Source organism: Mesoplodon mirus, assembly GCF_964341445.2.
Source record: "Mesoplodon mirus genome assembly, chromosome: 3".
Classification (NCBI taxonomy): Eukaryota; Metazoa; Chordata; class Mammalia; order Artiodactyla; family Ziphiidae; genus Mesoplodon; species Mesoplodon mirus.
Window position 1 is genome coordinate 90,444,204 of NC_138978.1, and position 18,192 is coordinate 90,462,395.

At 41.7% G+C, this 18,192-nt stretch overlaps 1 protein-coding gene across 5 annotated transcripts in view; it reads right to left on the reverse strand.

Moving 5' to 3' along the window:
- ALG14 (ALG14 UDP-N-acetylglucosaminyltransferase subunit) overlaps positions 1-18,192 on the reverse strand; it is a 111,976-nt gene that overhangs the window by 75,800 nt on the left and 17,984 nt on the right. The window contains exons 3-4 of one of the 5 annotated variants that reach the window (XM_082615347.1): positions 17,984-18,052; positions 16,994-17,570 (exon numbers count right to left, since the gene is read on the reverse strand). The exons of the other annotated variants lie outside the window; for them this stretch is intronic. Coding sequence (XP_082471473.1) covers positions 17,355-17,570; positions 17,984-18,052 — 285 coding nt within the window. The 3' untranslated portion in view covers positions 16,994-17,354. Of the gene's footprint in view, positions 1-16,993; positions 17,571-17,983; positions 18,053-18,192 lie in introns of those variants that run through there. 5 annotated transcript variants of the gene reach the window in all.

Below are 18,192 nucleotides of genomic sequence, written 5' to 3' on the forward strand. Positions count from 1 at the left end.
CTTCTATGTGCTGTTAATGGGATGCAGGACACAAAGGATACTTCATCCATCGTTTTACCCCCGAGCCCCATCTCCAGACCCAACATTTGGTTTCAGAGTGGCCACATGACCCAAGCAGGGTCAGTCTTTTCCTGGATTCTTATAGAGACACAGGGAAAGCTCTTCCTTTTAGAAATACTGTGGGCTGCTAAACTGGCCCTCAATAATCCATTCTACTGGGGTAAGAAAAACATACTTGTTTTGGTATTCCTCTATTCACTAGGCTTTTCTGTAACAACTCAAAACTGAACTATCATATTTGCCACCAAAACATGCTATTCCTGTGTTCCCAAGCCAGAAATTGACAAATGAACAGTAGAACCTATCATAAACAGGTTTCCTGAATAGATGTGATGATCATGAAGACCTATGTTGGGACTGGCAGGGACGAGGGTTGGTGGGGGCCACTCTGAAACCAAATTTTGGGTCTGGTGATGGGGGTCAGGGGGTAAAATGATGGATGAAGCATCCTTTGTGTCCTGCATCCCATTAATAGGACATAAAAGAGGGTCAGGGGCAGTTTCCTCAAGGCAGAGGTACAGACTAATAAAAACAGTATGTCTATAAAAACTGCCCCCATGTTTCCTTCTTCCAAAACCTCTACACACATTCCTACCTACCCACCTATTCCCAACATCCCCGCTACTCTCATGGTCCAAGCCATCACCACCTCTCACTGTGACTATTACAACTGCCTCTCAAGTCGTCTCTGCTTCTTCTCTTGCTCCCCTTCATTTTATTCTTTACAGAATCTCCAGAGCGATCTTTTTATAATGTACAGCAGATCTTTCTTTCTCCCGTTTAAAACCCTCCAAAGGCTCACCACTGCACTTGGGATAAGATCCAGGTTTCTTACAACTGCCTTCAAGGTCCCATGTAGTCTGGCGCTGGCTTATGTCTCTAGCCGCTCCCTGCTCACTCCCTCCAACCACACGGGTCTTCTTTCTGCTGTTTGAATGTGTCAGACTCATTCCTTCCTGAGGGCCTTTTCTGCTCATTCTGAGCTGTCTGCCCTGCTCCCAGACTGTCTCATAGGAAACTCCTTCCTGCAAGTCAGGTCTCGCTTGACCATTATCTCCTCAGAGAGGATGCAGTTCTCCCCGACCATCCCCTACCCCCAAAACATGGTTGCCCTCCACCGCACTGTCTTATTTTACCATCTTCACAGCAATTTATTGGTAACTCAAATTAACTTGCTCATTTATAGTTTGTCTGACTGCTGTCTGCCTCTCTCCCCAGAACGTAAGCTCCGTGAGAGGAAAGGACTTCATCTCGCTGCCCGCTGTGATCCTGATGCGCAGAATGCTGTTTCACACATCATGGGTGCTCATCACTACTCGCTGAATAGATAAATGACTGTCATTACAGTTTCTAGAAGCTCAGTCTGTGGTCTGTGCTGGGGAAGATACTAACTCCTTATCTCATAACATCTCAGGAATGTAAGAGACCAACTAATCGAACCTTCTCACTTCAAGGTGAGGCATCTGAACCTTCCCACGGGGACAGAGCCAGCAAGTGGTAGAGCCAGGACCTGAACCCAGGCTTTCCACGTGTCCTGAGATAGGCTGCTGACTCACCTTCATGAAGGCTGTTCTTGGTCCCTGTGCCTCCCTGCTGAGAAGCCTGCCCCCTCCAACACACAGTGAGCTGAGCCAGCTTCCTCTGGAGCTGTGCTCCCGGCCGCCTGTGGTTTCTGTGATAGCCAGCCACCCATCCTGACCCATTTCCTCTCCCTTCTCTGTTTTGTAACTCACCAGCCCTATATATCTACAGCCTTCAAGCCCCTGAGTGTGCTGTGTCTCTACCTGCCTTATGGGAATTGGGCCGCTGGCCTCCTCCCACCTCTCTGTGCTTTGCGCCCTGCTCTGCGCTATAGATTTGGCACCACTCCCCCACCTACCACTGTCACCAATGACTCCCTCCTCTGCCCGCGAGGCTCTCTGGGGAAAAAAATCAGAAAAAAAAAATACAGGGGCTGAGAAATCTTCAGACTTTTCTGTTGAACCTTAGGCCCCCAAGTCCCTTCTGCCAAGTTCTGCTGTTTTGCTGTTACTCCTGCCTGGCAGCCGACTGGGAAAGTATGCTTTAGTTGAGTCCTTGCTTTCTGTGCAGGTCAATGTGTATACCCTGCAGTATGTGCGTATCTTGCAACGTGATCCAGTCTGTTTCACACAATTGGCAGTCATATAAAAGAGAAGAAAGACTCTTTCTCTCTCCACCATGTAGTTAATGAAACATCCTTTCTATCCATCTATACAAGCTTCCTAATTAAGAAGTGGCAGGGACCATGTCCTACATTACTGTGGATGCCCACAGAGCCTCCCAGTGTTCCCCACACGTACTTGATTGATGCATAACCAAACCCACAGTGGCAAGACAGACAGCAAAGGTAGACTGCCTAAGAGTAAAAAAAAATAATGTGGAGAAATGGATTTTTTTCAGGCTTCTAGTTTGTCTGGAATTATGTGAAACACTGAGTTAAATGCTAATAGTATATGACAACTTGTAACTTTCACAGTATCTTTCAGGATTACATCACTGCTGAAAACCACAAACATATCTGGCCTTAGATTTGTGACAAACTAAATAGAAGTTTATAGTGATTCAGATGGAAATAATTCCACCAAGGAATCCAAATGGCATCATAAACCACAACAGAGCAGGTCAAGTGGTCTATGAAGTCATTCTCTGCCGTTACCACACACTGAAACATACAATACATTTATTATTTAGTGAATGCCATGCTATTGCAGAATCTTGGAAACAAGACAAAATGAAAATGGTAAAATTTCATTCAACCAAAAATGGTTTCAGTTTTCCTTCATAACCGTTTTTAAAATAATGAAAAGTACAATATATAGTAAAAGCATGTTGGATGATTCACCCAATCATTCTGAAATCAAGATGACCATAATTTACCACCCAAAAAAGGTTTTTATATGCATGTCCTTCAAGAACTTGGTAGCTGCTCACTTCAAGGTAGGTGATGATGAGGTACCATGAAGTGTCTTGGGATGAACGAGCCGTGGGTTCCAGGCTGGGTCCCGCTGATAACCAGCTCTGTCACCTTGGGCGAGTTAGCCTCTCTGGACCTCAAGTCTCTCACTGTGAAGCAAGGAGGCCTGGCTGAGATCAGAGATCCTCAACTAGCCATCATGACCCCACTACTGGTTCTCAAGCCTGTCTTGTCAGAGACAGGCTTCCTTTTACCTTTAAAATGGTATGAATTTAAAGACCGCTGTTCCAGGCCTGCCTCACGACTTGGGGCCGCTCCTCACTTTACCTTGAGAAGCTCTTCCTTGCCTGGAGGTCTCAGGCTTCAGGGAAATAAAAAAGAAGTTTGCTCTTGAAACACTTAGGAGAGTCTGGCGCAAAAGATTTCTGAAGTCCTTCATAATGAATATTAGTATTCCTCTTTCCAGCCTTTTTTGCCCCTTTCTTTTGCCAGAAATAATCTAATTTTTCCTTTGGGTAACTCACTCTTGCTCACATTCTCAGCCAGATGGTTTGGGTGGGACTTCAGCCCCTGTCTCCTTAACCCCTAACCTGTAGCTCCAAGAGTAGCCCTGGAATGGCTTAAGCACCATGGAACAACACTCATCTCTGGCTACGATGATTAGCTGAAAGATGTGAATATAACCCAGTTGGAGGCCATCAGGCAGGAGACATTTTCTGGGACTTCTGGAAAAAAGAAGCTTCACCTCTCCCTCTCCTACATGCTGTAAGAGAGCTTCTTCTTCCTTAGACCTTTAGTGCAAAGATATGAAGCCAGGAGGCACTAATGCTTTTTGCTGCCCTGAGGGAAGAGCCTGGAACTGCTGGAGGCAGCACTGGGGAGCCTGATGGGAGGATGCTGCAGAGGATAGAGCAGACACACCACTATCCTTGGTGGCCTCCCTGGGCAGCTGGACCAAGTCTTGCCAGAAACAACACTGAATTTTTCCCATTTCGTTAAGTCAAAAAATGCTCTTGGGCTTCCCTGGTGGCACAGTGGTTGAGAGTCCGCCTGCCAATGCAGGGGACACAGGTTCGTGCCCCGGTCCGGGAAGATCCCACATGCCGCGGAGCAGCTGGGCCCGTGAGCCATGGCCACTGAGCCTGCACGTCCGGAGCCTGTGCTCCGCAATGGGAGAGGCCCGCGTACCACCAAAAAAAAAAAAAAAAAAAAAAATGCTCTTTATTGTTCAAGCCAGTTTTGAGTTTAGTTTTATGTCACTTGCAGTTGAAATACCCTTCCTTTTAGCTTTAAAATGGTATGAATTTATTTATTTATTTTTAAAATATTATTTACTTATCTGGCTGCACTGGGTCTTAGTTGTGGCACGTGGGATTGCCATGTGCAGGATCTTTAGTTGCGGCACATGGGCTCTTAGTTGCGGCATGGGGATCTAGTTCCCGGACCAGGGATTGAACCCAGGCCCCCTGCAATTGGGAGCATGGAGTCTTAACCCCTGGACCACCAGGGAAGTCCCTAAAAATGGTATGAATTTAAGAGACTGCTTTCCTCTTCTTAAAAAGGAAAAGATATTAAAATCATAGATGCAACAAGTGTTTACAGCGCTGGCTATTAGAACTGTATTCTTCCTTGTGAGCACAGATATACTCCCAAGAGCACCTACCAGCTGACAGGAACTGGGCTAGGAGCACAAGGGTAAATAAGACGTTTATAAAGAACTCACTGCAGTCTGGTAGGACAACACAGGACAACTAATAATTGCAATCAGAGAGACTGATATGATAAGAGACATCATTATTAAATATAATGTTAGCACCAAGTAAGAAACGATGGATTATACTTTGATAAACCCAGTCAGGCTTTATAGAAGAGATACTTTATCTAACTTGGAAGAATATGACATTTACCAGGTATAGCAGAGGAGGAAAAAAGGTTCTTCTGGCGTGTTCACAGCAGAGAGACATGAAATGGCATGGAATATCTGGGGAACTATATTTTGGCATGTAAAGAGGACAGGGCAGCAGAAAATGGAGCTGGAGAGGTAGGGCCTTCAAAGCCATGCTAAAGAGTATGTACTCAAATCTAGAGGCAAAGAGGAGTTACTGAAGGATGTTAAAAAAGGAGAGTACTGTAATCAGATCTGCTTTCAAGAAATACCACTCTGGGGCTTCCCTGGTGGCGCAGTGGTTGAGAGTCCGCCTGCCGATGCAGAGAACGCGGGTTCGTGCCCCGGTCCGGGAAGATCCCACATGCCGCGGAGCGGCTGGACCCATGAGCCATGGCCGCTGAGCCTGCGTGTCCGGAGCCTGTGCTCCGCAACGGGAGAGAGAGGCCACAACAGTGAGAGGCCCGCGTACCGCAAAAAAAAAAAAAAAAGAAAAGAAAAAAGAAATACCACTCTGGCGGTTGTGAAGGGAATGGACAGACGGGTGGCAGCTCAAACAGAGGAGGAAAATCATTTGAGAGGTCACTGAAACACGCCAGGAGAATGACGTTGAAAGCCTGAGGCAGGGGTCCCCAACCCCCGGGCCACGGACCGGTGCTGGTCTGTGGTCTGTGGCCTGTTAGGAACCGGGCCGCACAGCAGGAGGTGAGTGGGCCGCTGCCCGTCGCTCGCATTACCGCCTGAGCCACCTGCCCCCACCCGCCCCCCGCGGAAAAAGTGTCTTCCACGAAACTGGTCCCTGGTGCCAGAAAGGTTGGGGACCGCTGGCCTAAAGGATACTTACAACACTAAGCTGAAGGACTGGAGAGGGCAAACAGCGGGGAGCAGGGATTTAAGGAGGCTGGAGAGCTTGGGGTGACTCTCAGGTTTTTAGGGGAGTGAATGGTAAAAGGGGAAACAGACTGAGAGCGTCTCGTTATTCATTGCGGTTCGGTTTTGAGCATAATTTTGTGAGTCAGTAAAACACTCTCTAAGTACAAGATATATCCATGTTAGAGAATATGTACAGGTAATTGTCAGGTTGAAATGGGATAGACAGGGGTTTATACTGGGAACTTGGGCAATGAATTCACCTGGCAGGTGGGCAGACAGAGCAAGACAACTGGGAACCTCAGAAAAGGCAGTGTTGGGAAATCTAGATTCCAGGCAGGCGCTGACAGGTCCCAGGGTGGCCTGGCCTGGAGCAGTGGCCTCGCTTGTCTTTGACAAATCAGACTTGACAGCCAGTTGTGGGATCAAGGACGCTAGTTGAGGATCCCTGATCTCAGCCAGGCCTCCTTGTCTCACAGTGAGAAACTTAGGTCCAGAGAGGCTAACTCGCCCAGGTGACAGAGCTGGTTATCAGCAGGACCCAGCCTGGAACCCATGGTTCCTTCATCATAGGTCACTTCATGGCACTTCACCCTCTACCACGACTCGAGCATCTTTCACGTCCTTGAACACCCTCTGCACCCGCTATTCCACTTTTGCTTCCTTCTAGCGCTCAGCTCATTGGTCAGTCCTGACTAAAACCACCACCAGTCATCCCCACTACTTGTAGCGCTCAGAATTATGTTGTCCCTGGCAGGATTGTAACTACTGGCTCCAGAATTATTTCCTGGAGCTTAAAGGCTAAAAGAGACCAAAAAACTCTCCATTTGTGCAAAAGGAAGGATAAAAGGAAACAGGCCACATCCTGATTTTGTGACAACAACAAAAATGAAATTATTGTATGTTTGGGCCCATAATATAAGTATGCATTTTAAAAATGTTATTTATGGAAATGTTTAAATTCAAACATTGGTTATTAGAATGTCTTTAATTAGCTTTAAAAGAGAAACAATAGCACCATATTGTAAAATGTTACTAGCTCTGCATGTTGTAAGAATCCCATACAAATTTCACTGGCACAGGGAAAATGGTCAAATTACCTTAAAGCTGAAATAACGGCAAGACATTATTCACAGTTATTTCAATACCATCAGTTCAGAATCTGATTCAAATAAAGTTTAACCTAACATGCCTTTGTTGTAGAGATGGAGGATGGGAAAACTAAGATTTGGGAAGGAATTTAAGAGATTAAGCTACTTAAAATACTTTAGAACCATATACAACATCTATCTGAAAATAATCATTTATTCACTGAAACAGCCACATCACAGGATCTCTGTGTGCAATAAATTTCAAATACTTTCTATTTTTCACGCATCTAGAATGATCATCTTCCAAATTAGAGATTTTCTTTTTACTTTTACCTATAACTGAATATAGTTAAGGTCCATTATAAAGAGGAAAAGTGCATATATACATTAGTCACACTCTAAAAAGGTAAAAATGTTAAACTATAAGTTATAATACACAATTTAGAAACTGAAACAAAACCCCACAACTGCAATTACATAGTTCACAAACTTATTTCTTTTAGAATTGCTTGGGAGTTATGAAAGAGAGATACCAAATGCATTAGCATTAGATGTAGAAGTCTCAGCAGTTAAACACAGTCTTAGTTTACTGTGTGAAGTTAGCAGCCCACCTGGTGGAAAATATCAGGTGTTGTTAAATGGAAGCAATCATGCTAATTTCAGAAGTATTGATAGATAAATCCTGCAATCACGAAACTGTCACTGAATCATACATACATATGGGCTAAAAGATGAAACCAAAAGATCCTTATTTATTAAAGTAAAAGAAAAACTAATATGCTTCCAAAATACAATTATACTAGTCCCAAAATATTAGTGCTGATGATATGTGGGTTATTTAGAAAATTATTACTTCCACTGGGGCTTTTATCTCTTCTCAGCTTTGTGTCTTCAAAAAAACAAACAAAAAAACCCCCAAAACTTGCATTGTTTTCTAATTATAACTTAGAAAACACAGAAAATGTTCAAACAAAACCAAAAATGAACCATTATTCATAACTCAAAATGATCCCTATACCCTCTCTTAAAAAACAGATCACTTAAATCCTTTCTGCAACTGAAAACACTCTAAGATGGTCTCAGGTTTCTACAATTGAAATAATTTCTCGTCTTGTCATTTAAACAACTGCTTTCCCAATCTCCTATCATGTTCTTGTCCAACACTCCCTCCATTTGTCTGAGCAAGTCCTGCACTTTCCACCTTCCTTACTTTTTCCCTTTTTTTTTTTTTTTTTTTTTTTTTTGCGGTACGCGGGCCTCTCACTGTTGTGGCCTCTCCTGTTGCAGAGCACAGGCTCCGGACGCGCAGGATCAGCGGCCATGGCTCACAGGCCCAGCCGATGTGGGATCCTCCCGGACCGGGCCTCAAACCCGTGTCCCCTGCATCGGCAGGTGGACTCTCAACCACTGCGCCACCAGGGAAGCCCTTTTTCCCATGTTTGCTCTTCATATTCGGCTACCCTTTTGGAACTCTCCAGCCCAGAGAGTGCTCCCTCCTCTGCATTCAAAGCAGCACTGTCTTTTCTCTCTCTAGGCCTGTTAAACATGGTTGTCTTCACACTGGAACTCCCTTCACTGCCATCCTGAGAAATCCCCTTGCTCTCTTGGGCCGGCACCCAGATTCTGGGACTGGAGTCTTCCTCCTTCTTGGGTTTCCCTTGTTTTGGTGGAGCACTTCCTCTGTGAAAGGGTATATGGGGAATCTGTTTGAGGACATTTCTCCACTGTCATTCTGAATGTCATTAGAACCCCCAATGTGACTCCTTTCCTTTTTCTTTCTGGATGTTTTTGGCATTTTTCTCTTTATCACTAGTTCTGAAATAGTATGATGATATATCTTATTGTGACTACAGTTTAACTAGGCTGGGGATAGTCCTTTAGTTTGAAGGTTATGTCCTTCCAGTGCTGGGAACTCTGCTTGGGTCTTCACTTGGTTTTAAAAAAATTTTCCCATGTCCTTGTTCTTTTTAGACAGTACACCGCCAACATCCAGTTTAATTATTTAATTTTCTTACCTTTCCTCTATTGTTTTTATTTTTTGTTCTGATTTACAACAGAGCTCTTGAATATAATCTTCCAATTTTTTTTTATTCCTACAGTTACAATTTTAATAGCCAAAGGTCTTTCTTATTCTGTGAGGATTTAAAAGGAATAGATCTCATTTTTTTTTTTTTAAGACACAATGTCCTCTCATTTCTCTGAGGATACTGCTTTCCTTTAATACCCATCCCCCCAGCCCCCCACATTCCTTTTCTCAAAGTTCCTTTCCCTGTTTTGCTTTCTCTTATGAATGGAACTTTCCTTCAGTGACTGGTGGTCTGTGGATGCCGGTTCAAACCAGTAGTTCTCAAGAAAGAGGGGGAGATTTCTCCCCCCAGGGACATTTGGCAAGGAAGGGAGACATTTTTGGTCACCCGTCACATTTTTGGGAGGGGTGGGAAAGGGATGGGTGCTACTCGCCTCTAGTGGTAGAGGCCAGGGATGCTGCTAAACATCCCACAGTGCAGAGGACAGCTTTCCAACCAGATTTATCTGGCCCCAAAAGTCAACAGTACCGAGTCTGAGAAACCCTGGTTCCTATTAAAGAATGAGGCACTAAAAGGAAGACAGAAGCTCTGTGTGCTGGATAGAACTTGTCAAGTAAAGGATAAAAGTAGTCAGGACTTGACCACTTCATTGGGGGAAATCCCAAGTGTTGGAATCTATAGTTCTCTTCTCCTGAGCAAAGCATTTTCTTCAAAGCTAATCTTTCATCTCCTACCTGGGGGAAATACATGAAGTGATTGGAAAGGGGACCTTAGTGGTGTGTGCTGAGGAGACAGGGGTAGTTATTTACATTCCTTGAACCCTGGGTTTTCAGAGCAATGTCTTATCCCATTCATAATTTGGCTTGTTGTTCCTAAAGCCAAAACCTCTTTATTCAACTTTTCCAGTGGGTAAATCTTGGGTTTTCTATCAGCGTAGGGCAGAGGGGCTGGGAACCTAACTGGTCTATAGGCAGACTTCAACCAAAAGGCTTCTTTTCAGCCCCACCATGCACTCCAGGCTCCAGAGGTACCTGGTGCCTTTATTATTTTTTAGTCACTAGCACTGCCCAGTAACACTTTTATTAATTAATTCCTAAGGTTTCCAGTGTTCATGCTTTTGCCTCTCCAATTGCAACAAAAAACTTCAGACAAAGGGCACTTCCTTTCCTTACTTGTTCATAAAACATAGTCCAAATTCTGCATACAGAAACTACTCAATCAATACCCACTTTTGATTTTCAAGAAGGATTTTACTTTTGGGAAGGCTTCTAGGGAGCTGTTCTACCTGTCTCGAACAAAGAAGAGCATATAAAACAAATACACCAGTACTACAACCTCAGCAAGGTGTTTGATGAATAAAGTCTTTAAATAAAAACACTCTCTATGTGGAAAGACTGCTAGAAAGCCATATAGAGCCTTTTCAAACTCAAGAAAGGAAAATCATCCCTAGCAAGGATATATGATGTGTCTAAAAAAAGAATTGGAGACAATCTCTCCTCATCTTCCCCAAGCCAGATTTGTCTGTGATATATCAGCCCATTCTGAAGTTCAGCCCTCCCCCACTCTACTGAGAAGTAATGCAGGTCCCAACAGTGCAATGTTTAGCAGTGCACTGCCACCTGGTGGCAGCACGAGGGAATGACAGCGACATGCGCTGAGGAGGCAGCAGAGACCAATAACAGAAGTCCTTCAACACCTAGAAGGATTTTCTAGGATGTTTCTGGAGCTTGAAGGACCTTTTGGGGTTGGAAGACGGGAAGAGAGGGAGAGCAAGGGAGGGGAGAGAAAAAAGGGAGACAGAGTACAAGTTCACAGGACTTAGGAAATGGTTTTAAACTAGCAAAGGGAGGGCCTGGGCACACCCTTTGAATCCCAGGTTGGATCCAGGTTCCTCCAGCCAACGCAGAGGCTGTTGAGTCCCTTGGATGGTATAAATTATTATTTGTAAAGACACTTGGAGAGTAGGATGCTCCACTGACAGATTTCCCAGGGTCAATGATGGCAACTCCAAAGTTCTGCTTGATTTCTCTCTTTTCTTCGCATCTCATATCCAATCTGTCAGGAAATTCTGTTAACTCTACTTTCAAAAATAATCCAGAATCCAACCATTTCCCCCTATTCCTTATCCCTAGTGGTGTAAGCTACACTACCTCTTGCTTGGATTGCTTCAACCAGCTCCAAACTGGTCTCCTTGGTTTCACCCTCGAACCCTAGTCTATTTGAGACACAACAACCAGAGTGATCCATTTAAAAGAGCAGTCAGGCTGCTCCTCTGAGCAAAACCTTCCAACAGCTCCCTGTTTTTCCTCATTTTTTTTTCTTATTAGTCATCCATTTTATACACATAAGTGTATATGTGTCAATCCCAATCTCCCAATTCATCACACCCCCACCCCACCCCCCGCTGCTTTACCCCCTTGATGTCCACACGTTTGTTCTCTGCATCTGTATCTCAATTTCTGCTTGGCAAACCAGTTCAACTGTACCATTTTTCTAGGTTCCACATACATGCGTTAATATACGATATTTGCTTTTCTCTTTCTGACTTACTTCACTCTGTATGACCATCTCTAGATGCATCCACGTCTCTACAAATGACCCAATTTCGTTCCTTTTTATGGCTGAGTAATATTCCATTGTATATATGTACCACTTCTTCTTTATCCATTAGTCTGTTGATGGACATTTAGGTTGCTTCCATGACCTGGCTATTGTAAATACTGCTGTAATGAACATTGGGGTGCATGTGTCTTTTTGAATTATGGTTTTCCCTGGGTATATGCCCAGTACTGGGATTGCTGGATCATATGGTAATTCTATTTTTAGTTTTTTAAGGAACCTCCATACTGTTCTCCATAGTGGCTCTATCAATTTACATTCCCACCAACAGTGCCAAATGGTTCCCCTTTCTCCAAACCCTCTCCAGCATTTGTTGTTTGTAAATTTTCTGATGAAGCCCATTCTAACTGGTGTGAGGTGATACCTCATTGTACTTTTGATTTGCATTTCTCTATTAATTAGTGATGTTGAGCAGCTTTTCATGTGCTTCTTGGCCATCTGTATGTCTTCTATGGAGAAATGTCTATTTAGGTCTTCTGCCCATTTTTGGATTGGGTTGTTTGTTTTTTTAATATTGAGCTGCATGAGCTGTTTATATATTTTGGAGATTAATCCTTTGTCTGATGATTCATTTGCAAATATTTTCTCCCATTCTGAGGTTGTCTTTTCATCTTGTTTATGGTTTCCTTTGCTGTGCAAAAGCTTTGAAGTTTCATTAGGTCCCACTTGTTTATTTTTACTTCCATTACTCTAGGAGGTGGATCAAAAAAGATCTTGCTGCGATTTATGTCAAAGAGTGTTCTTCCTATGTTTTCCTCTAAGAGCTTTATAGTGTCCGGTCTTACATTTAGGTCTCTAATCCATTTTGAGTTTATTTTTGTGTATGGTGTTAGGGAGTGTTCTAATTTCATTCTTTTATATGTACCTGTCCAGTTTTCCCAGCACCGCTTATTGAAGAGACTGTCTTTTCTCCACTGTATATCTTCACCTCCTTTGTCATAGATTAGTTGACCATATGTGCGTGGGTTTATCTCTGGGCTTTATATCCTGTTCCATTGATGTATATTTCTGTTTTTGTGCCAGTACCATATTGTCTTGATTACTGTCGCTTTGTAGTATAGTCTGAAGTCAGGGAGCCTGGTTCCTCCAGCTCTGTTTTTTTCCCTCAAGACTGCTTTGGCTATTTGGGGTCTTTTGTGTCTCCATACAAATTTTAAGATTTTTTGTTCTAGTTCTGTAAAAAATGCCATTGGTAATTTGATAGGGATTGCACTGAATCTGTAGATTGCTTTAGGTAGTATAGTCATTTTCACAATATTGATTCTTCCAATCCAAGAACATGGTATATCTCTCCATCTGTTGGTATCATCTTTAATTTCTTTCAGCAGTGTCTTAGTTTTCTGCATACAGGTCTTTCATCTCCCTAGGTAGGTTCATTCCTAGGTATTTTCTTTTTGTTGCAATGGTAAATGGGAATGTTTCCTTAATTTCTCTTTCAGATTTTTCATCATTAGTGTATAGGAATGCAAGAGATTTCTGTGCATTAATTTTGTATCTTGCAACTTTACCAAATTCATTGATTCACTCTAGTAGTTTTCTGGTGGCATCTGTAGGATTCTCTATGTATAGTATCATGTCATCTGCAAAGAGTGACAGTTTTACTTCTTCTTTTCCAATCTGGGTTCCTTTTATTTCTTTTTCTTCTCTGATTGCCGTGGCTAGGACTGCCAAAACTATGTTGAATAATAGTGGTGACAGTGGACATCCTTGTTTTCTTCCTGATCTTAGAGATTTCCTTTCAGTTTTTCACCATTGAGAATGATGTTTGCTGTGGGTTTGTCGTACATGGCCTTTATTATGTTGAGGTAGGTTCCCTCTATGCCCACTTTCTGGAGAGTTCTTATCATAAATGGGTGATGAATTTTGTCAAAAGCTTCTTCTGCATCTACTGAGACGATCATATGGTGTTTATTCTTCAGTTTGTTAATATGGTGTATCGCATTTATTGATTTGCATATATTGAAGAATCCTTGCATCTCTGGCATACATCCCACTTGATCATGGTGTATGATCCTTTTAATGTGTCGTTGGATTCTGTTTGCTAGTATTTTGTTGAGGATTTTTGCATCTATATTCATCAGTGATTTGGGTCTGTAATTTTCTTTGTTTCTGGTATCTTTGTCTGGTTTAAGTATCAGGATGATGTTGGCCTCATAGAATGAGTTTGGGAGTTTTCCTTCCTCTGAAATTTTTTGGAAGAGTTTGAGAAGGATGGGTGTTAGTTCTTCTCTAAATGTTTGATGAATTCACCTGTGAAGCCATCTGGTCTTGGACTTTTGTTTGTTGGAAGATTTTTAGTCACAGGTTTCAATTTCATTACTTGTGATTGGTCTGTTCATATTTTCTATTTCTTCCTGGTTCAGTCTTGGAAGGTTATAACTTTCTAAGAATTTGTCTATTTCTTCCAGGTTGTCCATTTTATTGGCGTAGAGTTGCTTGTAGTAATCTCTTAGGATGCTTTGTATTTCTGTGGTGTCTGCTGTAACTTCTCCTTTTTCATTTCTAATTTTATTGATTTGAGTCCTCTCCTGCTTTTTCTTTTCTTTCTTTTTTTTTTTTGGCGGTACATGGGCCTCTCACTGTTGTGGCCTCTCCCGTGTGGAGCACAGGCTCCGGACACGCAGGCTCAGCGGCCATGGCTCACAGGCCCAGCCCCTCCGCAGCATGTGAGATCTTCCCGGACTGGGGCACAAACCCATGTCCCCTGCATCGGCAGGCGGACTCTCAACCACTGCGCAACCAGGGAAGCCCTCCTGCTTTTTCTTGATGAGTCTGGTTAAAGGTTTATCAAATTTGTTTATCTTCTCAAAGAACCAGATTTTAGTGTTATTGATCTTTGCTATTGTTTTCTTTCTATTTCATTTATTTCTGCTCTGATCTTTATGATTTCTTTCCTTCTGCTAACTTTGGGTTTTGTTTGTTCTTCTTTCTCTAGTTCCTTTAGGTGTAACATTAGATTGTTTATTTGAGATTTTTCTTGTTTCTTGAGGTAGGCTTGTATAGCTATAAACTTCCCTCTTAGAACTGCTTTTGCTGCATCCCATTGGTCTTGGATCATTGTGTTTTCATTGTCATTTGTCTCTAGGTAATTTTTTTTTTCCTCTTTGATTTCTTCAGTGATCTCTTGGTTATTTAGTAATGTATTGTTTAGCCTCCATGTGTTTGTGTTTTTTATGTTTTTTTCCCCTGTAATTCATTTTTAATCTCATAGCCTTGTGGTCAGAAAAGATGCCTGATATGATTTCAATTTTCTTAAATTTACTGAGGCTTGATTTGTGACCCAAAATGTGATCTATCCTGGAGAATGTTCCATGCGCACTTGAGAAGAAAGTGTAATCTGCTGATTTTGGATGGAATGTCCTATAAATATCAATTAAATCTATCTGGTCTATTGTGTCATTTAAAGCTTCTGTTTCCTTATTAATTTTCTGTTTGGATGATCTACCCATTGCTGTAAGTGAGGTGTTAAAGTCCCCCACTATTATTGTGTTACTGTCGATTTCCTCTTTTAGAGCTGTTAGCAGTTGTCTTATGTATTGAGGTGTTCCTATATTGGGTGCATATATATTTATAATTGTTATATCTTCTTGGATTGATCCCTGGATCATTACATAGTATCCTTCCTTGTTTCTTATAACATTCTTTATTTTAAAGTCTATTTTATCAGATGAGTATTGCTACTCCAGCTTTCTTTTGATTTCCATTTGCATGGAATATCTTTTTCCATCCCCTCACTTTCAGTCTGTATGTGTCCCTAGGTCTGAAGTGGGTCTCTTGTAGATAGCATATATATGTGTCTTGTTTTTGTATTCCTTCAGCGAGCCTGTGTTTTTTGGTTGGAGCATTTAATCCATTCACGTTTAAGGTAATTACCAATATGTATGTTCCTATTATCATTTTCTTAATTGTTTGGGTTTGTTTTTGTAGGTACTTTTCTTCTCTTGTGTTTCCCACTTAGAGAAGTTCCTTCAGTCTTTGTTGTAGAGCTGGTTTGGTGGTGCTGAATTCTCTTAGCTTTTGCTTGTTTGTAAAGCTTTTGATTTCTCCATCGAATCTGAATGAGATCCTTGCTGGGTAGAGTAATCTTGGTTGTAGGTTCTTCCCTTTCATCATTTTAAGTATATCATGCCACTCCCTTCTGGCTTGTAGAGTATCTGTTGAGAAATCAGCTGTTAACCTTATGGGAGTTCCCTTGTATGTTATTTGTCGTTTTTCCCTTGCTGCTTTCAATAATTTTTCTTTGTCTTTAGTTTTTGCCAATTTGATTACTATGTGTCTCGGCGTGGTTCTCCTTGGATTTATCCTGTATGGGACTCTCTGCATTTCCTGGGCCTCGGTGGCTATTTGCTTTCCCATGTTAGGGAAGTTTTTGACTATAATCTCTTCAAATATTTTCTCGCATCCTTTCTCTCTTTCTTCTCCTTCTGGAGCCCCTATAATGTGAATGTTGTTGCATTTAATGTTGTCCCAGGGGTCTCTTAGGCTGTCTTCATTTCTTTTCATTGTTTTTTCTTTATTCTGTTCATCAGCAGTGAATTCCACCATTCTGTCTTCCAGGTCACTTATCCGTTCTTCTGCCTCAGTTATTCTGCTATTGATTTCTTCTAGTGTAGTTTTCATTTCAGTTATTGTATTGTTCATCCCTGTTTGTTTGTTCTTTAATTCTTCTAGATCTTTCTTAAATATTTCTTGCACCTTCTCGATCTTTGCCTCCAATCTTTTTCTGAGGTCCTGGATCATCTTCATTATCATTATTCTGAATTCTTTTTCTGGAATGTTGCCTATCTCCATTTCATGTAGTTGTTTTTCTTGGGTTTTACCTTGTTCCTTCATCTGGTACATAGCCCTCTACCTTTTCATCTTGTCTATCTTTCTGTGAATGTGATTTTTGTTCCACAGCCTGCAGTATTGTAGTTCTTCTTGCTTCTGCTGTCTGCCCTTTCTCCCAGTGTTTAATATTTAAGGGATCTTTTCTCATGATCTTTTCTTATAGTTACTGGCATATAAGAACATTACTAATCTTTGCACATTCCGTTCACACGACACCTTCCTGAACTTTTCTTATTTGATGGTTTTTAAGTTGAATTTTTTGTTTCGAGATATACTTTATAGAATATGTGACTTTATTTCTTCTTTTTCAATATTTGTACCTCTTATTTCATCTTAGGTGGAGGGTGGAATCAAAAAATCGATGATTAATGCCAGGTATTCTTGTTTTTGGTTCTGATTCTAGGGAGAGAGAATGCCTCAAATGGAGATTGGCTTTTGGCTCCAAACACACTTTTTCATATTAAGGAAATCATTTAAAATGTTAGAATAACAGGTTATTTGTGCAATGCAGTGTTTTAGGACGATAAATGAGGGCAGTCATGAATATGAATGTGATGCCGAGAAGAAGACTAGAGACCAAAGCAACTGCAGCACATGTAGGGTTTGCATATAACATGCATTCAGTATTGCTGGCCCGAGCAAATTACTGAAAAATATGAATAGAGCACATGGAAGGTTTTATTTAGTGACCATAACAACAAGAGTTTGGGATATCTATTACACTAGGGTCTACTCCACGTGATACTTTTTCACGTTTATTGCATTTACCTCAAAACAGGAATTCAATCAACATACTACCAGAATGCTATTGTGCCAATGGGGTGACATGCCCTTTCATGTCAGCAAGGTACTTAATTTAGGCTTTTCGTTTTTAATTTTTCTTCTAATCAACGTCACACCCACATTTGTAGAAAATTTGTAAAGTTGTAAGAATACTTGCAGACTGTATATAACATAAGTACAAAAATGTTTACTGCAGTATTCAGTGAAAAAGTGAAAACAGCAATATGGAAAAGGTACATCAATACTACAGTCTACTATCCAATCATTAAAAAGTACAAGGTAGGGATTCCCTGGTGGCACAGTGGTTGGGGGTCCGCCTGCCGATGCAGGGGGCGTGGGTTCGTGCCCCGGTCCGGGAGGATCCCACATGCCGCGGAGCGGCTGGGCCTGTGAGCCATGGCCGCTGGGCCTGCACGTCCGGAGCCTGTGTTCCGCGACGGGAGAGGCCACGGCAGTGAGAGGCCCGCGTACTGCAAAAAAAAAAAAAAAAAAGTACAAGGTAGACCTACAAGTACCAACATGGAAAACTATGAAGGTATAAAGTTAAATGCAAAAAAGCTGAAAGCAATATATAGGGTGTGATTTATAAATTAGCCATACCTGCTCCCTCAATGCTGTTTATGTAGTTATGTGTATACATGTACATGTAATGTCATAATATTTTGTTATAAGTACATGTATATACGGCAGGAGAAAAAAAGTGATACCAGCAGGGGATGACTCAAGCTGGTACAGTGTTTCCCTCCACAGAGGGTTGGAGTGGTTATAGGAAACTCCCATTTTTTACTTTATATGCTTCTTTGCTGTCTACAGTTTTTCAATTAAGAAACAAATAAAAAAATTTTGGAAAGAAAAGCATAACGAAACAAAAATAACCACTTACTGTCCTGAGGCAGATATTCTCGGGCATATTCAATAAAGATTTGCTGAAATATCCACATAAACGTAGTATCTGTACAGAATTGGTACTCATTTAATATTTTTTTACTAAATAAACATATAAATAATCTTTCTTGGTGAAACATTATAAGCTTAATTATAGAGGAGTGAGAACTCTAGTTAAGTGACCCAGAAGTAAAGAATGCTGGCTCT